We start from the raw sequence: 10,337 nt of genomic DNA on the forward strand, positions 1-10,337 counted from the left end.
CAGGCTTACTATCTAGGCCGACAGCTTGCAGGTATAGCATAAACCGCTGTTTAAAAGTTCGCCACTCACAGTCCACATTTCCGTTCCAGTTGACGGCATCTGGTGGCTTAACACTGTCCATGATGACCTGCTTTACTACCCCACTCCTGGTACCATGTCGTGTTTTCAATAAAACATCCGTAGTAGTTAGCAAGCTTCTTTATTTTAACGTGGCTCACATCCATGTACGTAAACATAACCTGCCGCTGCTTCTACAACACAGTATATATCACAATTTGGTTAGACAGCCCCCTAGTGGTGAAGCTGAACTACCCACATAACTCCTATCAACACAAGTACTGTACAAAAGTTGGCAACGGGTCTGAATTTTACATTTTTGGTTCAAAGTGTATCAGTATGTACAGAAAAAGGTACAACAATGAGTGTGAGCAGCCATCCATTAAACATGGTGGAGGCTCTGTCATTGTTTGGGGGTCTGGATTTCAGCTTGTGGTACTGGAGGTCTTGTGAAAATTAATGGAATTATGAATGCATTAAAGTGCCATCACATTTTGATTCACTATGCAATAGTATACCTGGATAGAAAAACACAATAAAATGCCAACAGTCATGGATTAGCAAAAAAACTTTCAAGTAGGACTCCATGCTTTCTTTTTCAAAAGTTTCCACTCCTGTACCAGTTTGAAGGCTTTGTCTGAGTGGACAAAATTGCTCGCCTGAGGATTTAGTAGGGAGATTGAAATTAAATTTTTGTTTGAGCCTCTGGTGTGTAACCCTGTGGACTCCACTGAAAACTGCAATTTAGTCTCTGGGTAGTAGCTGGATACCAAATATCATCACCAGTATTCACTGATGCTTATTTCAAAGATTTGGACAGCCTGACACAGACGTTAAGTTTCACTTTCAATTTAAAGTTCACGGTGAAATCACATGAAACACTCATGCAAGTGGATATAAGAGTAGATCCAAGAGTGATGTAAGCGTAGCAAAAGCACTAACAGCACTGTACTTCACAAACAGACAACATTAAAAGTTGCCAAATATTTAGATCATACCTGGACATGGAAACTTAAGAGGATTCAGACTTTCAAACAGGCCTTGTACACCAAATCTCAAATATAAGTGCAAAGAGACTTGCCTTTTTTTAATCTCAATAAAACGCTTTACAGTATAAGTGACAAGCAAGATTCGTGTGGAACAGCAGACTCAAAGACACCCATAGGACCCTGCAGAGGGTCATTTAAAACTACTAAAGAGTGGCAGAAATACTGTTTTCCTACCAAGCAATCACAAGTTCCATTCACAACCAGAGTATAGTGATCCCACCAGCTTTATTTTATCACTCTGTCTGATTTATAGGCCACTCAAGGTAAAGCAAGTGATGCAGAGATTTGTTTTAGCCATGGGGGCCATGCAAGCTGTATCCTGACCAAAAGGGATATACGGCAGATCTGCTTTCATATCCTGGTAATTATAAAGAACAATGCAGGAATAGGGTATTGGATAACAGTCTCTCTTTTCCAGTATTTATTTATTTTAAATACACTAGTTCAGCAAAGCATACATTCACATAATATTTAAATTCATGTACATTTCTTTCATATGATGGCAAACTATTCCATGTCTCTCTTCTCAGAGGTCTGATGCATTACCTGACAGTTAAGAGTAGTTTCCATGTGCTCTCCCTCTAGAAATCCCTGATACAGTTAATATTACAGTGTTTGCAATTAAAATTATACTTGGCAAATGAGTTCTTTACAGCTTTACAAAATCACAGTATCCCTCCCAGTTATCACAGGAGGTATAATAATTCAAAATAACGCAAAAATTTCCAAAAAAGTGCGAGTCTATATCAAAACGTTTGATGTAGCAGCTTCAATGCACTGTGCTCATACAACAAACAGTAAAATGAATGATTCATTCATCCAAGGTTTGCTTTGCTTTTCCTCCTCACACAGAAGAAGGCAATTAAACACACACAAAAGATGATCACACCTGCAATCAGCAAGACTTGCTGTACTATCTCCAACATATCAATGCGGGAGAGAAGTTCCCTCTTAAACATGTCAGCAGTTTTATCATCCAGCGTTGCCGTCTGGTTACACAAAGGACACAGAATATGAAAAAACGACTTATTAAAAAAAAAAGTGAACAAACAGGCTTCGCACATAATTTTTTACTTTTACGTACCTCATTCATCCAAGCAAGAGGTAATAACGTGTGATCTTTCACTTTGTTAAGCACCCTGCAGGACAAAGAGTTAATTAATTCATATTCACTGCTCTTAAAATGTATTTCTTCAGCTAGTTTTAAAGATTAGGAAATTTGCTTAGTCACTTTCTTATATAAATATAAGAATATAAATAGCTCTTTCATGTAATTTCTCTAAAGCTACCATTAGCCATAGTTAGCTTATGGCAAGAGATGCATTGAGACAGATAAAAAGCACCTAAATAACTATATTCAATTATCGCTTGGTTGAAACAGTAGTAAAATGCCTCTAACTGTCTAAAAACATTTAATTTTGCTATTTTTGTAACACCATAAGTCAAATTAACTCCAAGATGGTTAATGCTATGTATTAGCAAACTGATGTTGTTAGCTACGGCACGTGTAAAGACAATAGCCGATAGTTTTCTAAATTATTCACATTCCAGTGCAAGACAAGCTATCCAAATGCTTGAGCTTAACTTAAATAATAGCCTAACACTTGCCAGGATCCCACAGTTATCCCATTTTTCCTTAGCCCAAGTCATTTTCTCCTGATTCAGTAGCTCTATTTTTATTTATTTTTTTTGTTTAGTTAGACTGCTTAGTCCTGGGTTCTTTACACTGTTGGTAACTCAAGCCACCACACTGTAGCCTTTTGGACATTTTTCATAATTCTTTAACTGGCATACAAGATTGCAAAAAGGCACCTTCATACTGAAAAAAGTCATGTAAGAGTTACAAATTGCTTTGGAAGGGCATAATTGTGTTCTGTCTGTCTGCATCCTTCCACGGAATATTTGTTGAATCTACACAAACAGCAAATTTTCACCTCTTAATTCCTTTAAAAAGGTGAACGATAACTTACGTAATGTCTTTTGCTGGTCCATACATCATATTGACTTGAATTCTCTTGGCAAAATTAAGGGTAAAACCAGTAATCTAGTGGAAATATACAATAAATAAAAGTTAGCATCTACAAACTCCTGTTGTTCCTAAAATGTAAAAAAACATCAAATAAAATAGCATTGGTTCATACAGGTTCCACATCCAGGAAAGTTTTATGGTGCTCTTCATCTGGGTGTAGGCCCAACACAACCTCCCGTAGATATTCACTGCCTTGAAGGAAGTGGGGCAAAGAGATGAAGATTGGTCTACCTGTTAAGATGACAAACAGAGAATTAAAAGCTGCTGGGCAGACTGATAAATCCTTATAACTTTAGGATGCATGAATTTCCAATTGAATCATGATATGCTGTATGCTGACTGACCGCCTGAACAGGAACTCGTGTCCAGTGCTCCAGCCAAGGTGCAGTTTTTGGTGGTTTCATAATTTCTGCAGAAACATTTATTGTCTGGGTTGTCCACAGGAGAGGCTAGAGTGGATGATAGGAGGCTGTAGCGGTAGACCTCAATACCTTTAAGATTCATAGTTGCCTCATAGCTAGCTGACACAGACCTGAAGACAAACAGATAAGAAGTCAATTCAGGTTCATCTTTGGCTCCACATAGCAACTTTATTCACACAGGAGTATATAACAAAGTTCTGACCCCTAGTGGTTACTGAGAGGATAAAGTCCAAAGGTTACAGTAAAGCTCCAACACTTGCCTTTCCAGGAAATACCAAGAGATCTTGATATCAGGCACGATCAAATTAAATTTTACCTACAAATGAAATTATTTATCACCTGCAGATGTCTGATGAGAAGAAATAGAGGGGTACATCCTTATCCACAAACGGAGCAAAGGAAGAACCATCTAAGGAAAAAAATCAGGGAAAAATCTGTTCATAAGGGTAATTCATCTGCATCAGGAGCTGTAGAAATACGTTACATGTACATGAACACATGTTACTTTATCCTACGTACCTGTCCCGTTGATCATGTCACAATATGTATCATTCCAAAAGCTTAATTTCCTGTGGGACAAGATTGAATTTGTCAGAAACACTGACAATTGACAATTGGATTTAACAACAAAAATAAATAAATGGTTGTAGTTAAAATGTAACATCTAATTATCCATTAAACTAATTTTGATCAAAGTTACAGACTTCAAATGCGGTATTTTTAGTCCTAATTGTACTCACGTCTCTCCTCGCCATCTGTCAATTACAGACACTTTTGAAATGTCATCCTTTCCAGTGAAGACATTGTAGGGGCCATCAGTGGTACCATTATACTGTGGAAAACATATTTCATTCAAATTTGTTAAATAATTGATTTTTATGCTGCATTTGGCATTTGGTACAAGTGTTTACTTACAGGTGAAAATAGGCCGATGGTGTCTTTCAATATTGGGTCATGGTAACCCCACAACAGCTCCTTAACTGTACGGTGTTGGAATAGGGAAGAATTTGTGCTATTTATGACCATGTCTAGCAAGATATGTGATGCTGGAGGAAGCAATGAATAGGCCCCCTGAAAGAAAATCCAAAACACAAACCCTTACATTTGGAAAATGCTATCATCAATGAAGGTATCACACACAAAAAAGCAATATGGTTCCATATGTATTATGTACATATATTAAATGTGCAAACAAGAGCAGCTGTTGTCTCAGGATATAAGGCAGAAAATAATCCTCTTTTATGAGAGTGATTCTTCTTAATTACTTGCAAGCACTACAAGCAAACTCACACTCATTGTTAAAGCTTTATCAAAGTTTTGAGAGAACACTCATAAACTGCTCATAAAGAAAAATTGCCATTGACTTGCCACTTGTCTGTATGTTCCACCCTCAAACACAGTAAGAGATGTGTGTGTGTGTGTGTGTGTGTGTGTGTGTGTGTGTGTGTGTGTGTGTGTGTGTGTGTGTGTGTGTGTGTGTAAGTATAAAGGTGAATATCAAACTGAGTTTAGACAATAAATTAAGATGAGCTTAAGCAGCATTATAAAGTAAAGTGGATCAAAAATCTCCCAACACAGCGTGACAGACTGATAAAGTCATACAGAGAACAATTAGTTAAAGATAGTGATGATAAAGGTGATACTAGATAACACTGAGGTGTCTATAATTTTTCATAAAAGAGAATTCTTGAGAACTTTTTTTTTTACGCCTCTATAAAAGGAAGTACCACTAAAGCTATTCTAAGCATTTCAAAACCTTTTCTTAGAGTGTGAGTGAATATGCAAACATGTTGTATATTTTGCAAACTTCCAGGGCAACGTGGCAGTTAAGCCGCCTATTCATTTAAAGCGTTAAAGTTGTCAGAGTAAGTTGTTGGAGCTGTCAGAGATATTAGCTTCCCATATTAGCTTTTTTGGCTATACCATATACTATCTGCTGGTAAACATCTTACTAACCAACCCAAGTATATTGGGTTATATATGTATAATGTTAAAATTAAGATTAGTGTAGATTTGCTATTTTAGTGCAGCTAAATGCATTTCAAATTCAGGTCAACTTCTTTGCTAATCAAAGCCCCATTCATCTAGCAAGTAATATTCTATTTTTCATCCATTCTCTTCCATTTATCCAAGAGGCAAGGAACACCTTAGAGAGGTTGCCAACCTATCACGGGGCTAACAGAGAGACAACAACCACCATGCTAACCACTACACCACCATGCTGCCCTCAATATTCAGTTACCAATTTGTGCACTTGTTCCAGACAGACCTGGAGGTCAGCACCCTGTTCCAGCAGGTGTGTTTAATGAACTCTCAGTCTAACCCTTAACTCTGAGTTGATTAACTCTGATTTAGGAAACTCAGCTTTTTGGGTTCCAGAATAGCTAGTTAGTTAATTTCAGCACAGTCTGAACAGTCTCTATTTTTGTCCTGTGGACTGAAGAAAGTAAATGTGGATCTGTACAGCAGGGGGAAAAGAGGAATTGTAACTTTCAGCATCATCAACTCAGTCATTTCTAACCCAACTTAAATTTCCCCTAAGAGATTAAAGGCTTAAATCCTGTCAAATTTTACCTTCCAGTTTTAAATGTAATGAATAGGCCATATGAAACCACCCATTGTGAGGGAAAAATGTGTATTCCCTGACTGGTTGGCAGATGGTTGCTAGCGGTTGCTGGCATTTGCTGTGAAACTAAAGATCTCGTCAAACAGGCCTACAGATCGATCAGTGATCCCGTAGTAACAGCTGTTCTCTAGATCCCCTTTTCCATTAGTACCTACTCGGATCACTCGCCACAGTTTTCAGAGTTTTCAATTTGATCATAGTACCTGGGATAAGGTACTAAAATGAGTACAGGTGATTTCTAGAGGTTGGTGAGAGTCGTACGCATGAAATTGATCCCAAATATCTATACGGTACTGGACCAAAAATCACCCAGAAACTGGTTTGGTCCTAGGAAAAGTGAAGGTGAATGGGTGCAGTGGTCACCTGTAATTTTCATGGAAGACACTGACTTGGCTGCAAACATTCCCAAACTACTCAGAATGACACAAAGAACCACCAGTCAGGAAATATACATTTTTCCCCAGCGATTCAAGGTTTCCAGAGGCGGTCGCTGACAATCTATGTAACTGAAGCCTTTCTTAACTACTAATTTCATTTTTCATACATCTGTCGTACATTTTAAAATGTTGCTCAGCATTACTTATTGACTATATGTGTTAACATTTTCAACTTAAAATGCTAACAGACCATGTGTAGCCTAGACTCAATAACTCCCTTTAAACTACAGTGTGTCCCGTTTTATTATTTTAAAGTTATTAGTATATTGCAGGGATTATTAGAGTAATGTACAGTAAATGTTTCAGTCTAGTGTATAGCTGATGTGCTGTCCATAAAGTCACTGTGGTAACAAAACCCTGTCTAAATATAACAAGTAACCACCTAACATCTAACTTATTATGTTCACAGCAGACCAGAGTTTAAGATCTCACTCTGGAATAGAAAGCTCAGGATTTCCATTATGTCAGCGTTAACAAGCTCAGAGTTTGCAATAAATCCGCTTCCTTGAACAGGCCCCAGGTTCCTCAGTGGTATCACAAAAAAAAAATTAAATAAATTAATTAATTAGTTCATGAAATAGAAACAGAAAATACACAATTTCTGCAATACATTGATGAGCCCTTTCTTTTATCCTTGCTTTCATTTGTGATTTAAATGAACCATCCTGGAAGGTAGAGTGTAACCCTTCTTTCGTTATAAACAAAATGATACGGAGGGTCATAAGACAAAAAAGGTTTGGAATCTAAAATTAATGTTTGAAAAGCAAGCCAGCACAGCTTGCCTTGGCATGTGCTCGTACTGGCATTAGAAAAGAAAAAAAGAGGGTACAGAAACTGTTAAAAGCAGAGCTGACACAAGTTGGGAATCACTATGCACAGCCCCTGACACTTACGGCCACTGCCAGGTTGAGTGAGGTGACTGTGTCTTCCTCTGGTCCCACTGACATGGATGGTTCGAAGATGGCACCCAAGGGCAGCACGAAGGAGGCAGTATTATTGGGGTTGAATGTGACGTTCGCTTTGGGAAGATATCTTGTCCTTAATGAGGAGAGGGTCATGAATGCATGTGGTGTGCCATGAGATAAATGTGATAAAGGACTAAAACAATATCACTATACCGAATGACTTTGAAATTAAAATGATATGCAGGAGGAAAACAAATCCAACTTACTTATATGTGTACGGTCCTTTTTCCTGTACCTCTGGAAATGCACCTTCCTGCACGACCTGCTGTGGGTTTTTCACGTCAAAGAACCAGAACTGCCTGTAAATTGCGATCTCTGAAGCTGCCCAGTTGTCATAAGCTGTCGTTCCAGGCTCAATGACAGCTTCCTAAAACCCCACAGACACACACACACACAATCTATTTTTAACATGCCTCAAGACTGCCAGCAGGCCAGCAGCTCCCCTGATACATGAAAAAGGAGGATGCTCTGTTATTTTAAAAGATCGTTCAGATTTAGACCGTCTCTACAATGTCTAAAAAGAAATCACACATGCTTTTGACAGACGAAAACAAGACGGCACGCCTGGCTTTCTGCACGGCTTCTTGTTTAGTGCTTGGAGCAGCTTTCCACAACATACGCCTCTTCCCTCTCATTTCACCTGATTCACCTTGATCTCCACATACACACACACACATACACACACTCACACTCTCTATCACTCCCTATCCTGATTCCAAGGGTGAAACATGAGCACCATACCTTCTTGACTGTCCTCTCAATGATCATGTCCCCCACTGGGATAAGGATGCCTCCCAGGATGGCTATCACCGCCCCAAACACAGATCCGGCTAAAAGCCCGCACTTAATGCTAAAGCAGCCCATGGTGGTGTGTGTTGCCTTCCTTCCAACCGTACGTCCGTCTGGCTGCCTGGCTGCTTGTTCTCCTTCTGTCTCTGTGTTTGTGGTGTGTGCTAGTATGTGCAGCTTGCCCGTGTATCAGGAACAGCAGCAGCAGCACAGGCAGGCGGTACTATCAGAGGAGTTGACAGAACAGCAAAGGCCAGGTAAAGGCACACACATATCTTGCAGGTGCCAGATAAATTAAGTTATATAATGACAAGACAGGATTATGGTTCAGCTGATAGGAGTTTTAACCTGGTATGAGTAAGCACTTTCTGGCAAGGTGATAACAGTTTGGCTGAGGAGAAAGGTTGAAACAGGACATGGGGTGCGAGTATAACGTGAGCAGGTTGTTATTGTACATGATTTTGTTAGATTTAGTTTATTCTTATTGCAAATTTTATAATAAAACCACTGACAAAGATGTATAAGAGTATATAATAGCAGTCCTTTCTTATTCTGATCCATATTTTATCCATATGTATATCTAGTCATCTCTAGCCTGTTTTACTACTTCTACTCATTTACAGTCCTGGGGAAGACCACACAAGCTCAAAAAGAAGAAACACATAAATCATTAAGAATATTCCCATTATCACAGTGCATTTATAATGCCTTATCTGTATTTGTGTCTGTGTGGCTGGAAATGAATTGCACGTTATCTCGCAAAGATATTTCCCCCCATGCTTATCATGAGTCTATGTTGAAATTATTTTTTATTGTCATTATTTGTTTGGAGCTTGCTCAGCAGCAATATAATATTGATTACAATCATGCAAGGATGGAAAAATCATTTAAAGGTTGTTGTTATCTTTTGTGTTTCTTTAATTACATAGTCTGGCATGGTGAACAGCACTAAAATCGTTCACACTTGTTTTAGTTAATAGATTAATAGATGGGTCTTTCTGGCTATACAGGACTACGTGCTAAAAAAGACTGCATGCCTGGTGTGCCATTTCAATATTATAAGCGGTGAGAAAGAAAATTAGCGTGGATTTGTTTTGAAATTCATTCCTTATAGGCCTTATTCAGAATCACTGAATACTACACTTCCCATAATGCAACTGCCTTTAGACCCTCCCTGGGAAGCACACAGATTCTAAAAATGCTTTCTGCTATGAAGGTGACGCTTCAAGCCGAAACCATAACAGCCCCTATGACATCACCCTGACATGATGAGGTGTAATTTTGTCCGATTACAGAAAGCTCTTCCAGTGTAACAATAGTCATTAAAGTACTGCTTTCTAAAGGGGGTATTTTACCCAATCTGACAAGCAAATTACTCCTTAGGTGTAAATCTATTGGAGTGCCTCTTTTAAACGTTCTGAATTCATGCAGCTTGGTGCTGTGCAAAAAAATATCCACTCCGGATTTCCACCACATGCACTCTGAAGTTACGTGTTATTGCCACTAGAGGGCAGCACCACCTTTGCCTCGTTACTCGCCGCACGTTCAGCACAGTGGGCCTGCTTACACAATAATTCCATTACATATCTTTGCCAAAGGCCAGTCTCTGTCTGCTTAAACAAATACAGTTGTCAAACAGGATGAATCTCACCTGACTGACTTCATTGTTTATTGCAAGTGTGACTCCAGGATTTCACTTTGCATGGGCACACACTACACCTACAGGCTTTTTCTTTTCTTTACTTTAATGTCTTTAGTTATTTCTAATTTGAAACATGTAATTTTAATCATAAAATGTCTAAAACTAGGGGAAGAAAAAACTTACTAGCAAACTGTTTGGATGCACACAAAATTGGTCTGTATTTCTTAAAAATGTACACCTTTATAAGGGCTTTATTGATTTAAAAGCCATGTAGTGCTCCCACGGGGGTTTGAGTCTTGTGAAGAGCAGCACAACAAAACA

The 10,337-nt window shown here is 38.6% G+C and overlaps 1 protein-coding gene across 1 annotated transcript; it reads right to left on the reverse strand.

Moving 5' to 3' along the window:
- Positions 1-1,921: 1,921 nt before the first annotated feature.
- Positions 1,922-8,449, reverse strand: cd36 (CD36 molecule (CD36 blood group)). Its single transcript, XM_085375920.1, has 12 exons — positions 8,327-8,449; positions 7,792-7,952; positions 7,514-7,658; positions 4,473-4,628; positions 4,298-4,389; positions 4,077-4,126; positions 3,897-3,966; positions 3,480-3,667; positions 3,248-3,366; positions 3,077-3,150; positions 2,191-2,245; positions 1,922-2,095 (listed from the first exon to the last, which is right to left on the reverse strand). Exons 1-12 carry the CDS (start codon positions 8,447-8,449, stop codon positions 1,922-1,924), a joined length of 1,407 nt encoding a protein of 468 aa, XP_085232046.1.
- Between the last annotated feature and the right edge of the window lie 1,888 nt (positions 8,450-10,337).

The sequence above is a fragment of the Diplotaxodon limnothrissa genome, linkage group LG17 (genome assembly GCF_057381915.1).
Source record: "Diplotaxodon limnothrissa isolate DT_005_m linkage group LG17, D_limnothrissa_male_GT1.1, whole genome shotgun sequence".
In the NCBI taxonomy this organism is placed as follows: domain Eukaryota; kingdom Metazoa; phylum Chordata; class Actinopteri; order Cichliformes; family Cichlidae; genus Diplotaxodon; species Diplotaxodon limnothrissa.

Bases quoted from the DNA above. Each gene is read 5' to 3' on its own strand.
- cd36 (XM_085375920.1), bottom strand. From the start codon at position 8,449: ATGGGCTGCTTTAGCATTAAGTGCGGGCTTTTAGCCGGATCTGTGTTT. The intron at 4,390-4,472 runs GTAAGTAAACAC...TGTTTTCCACAG, and splicing joins CCATCGGCCTATTTTCACCT to TATAATGGTACCACTGATGG. The intron at 3,367-3,479 runs GTCAGTCAGCAT...TCATCTTAACAG, and splicing joins CACGAGTTCCTGTTCAGGCG to GTAGACCAATCTTCATCTCT.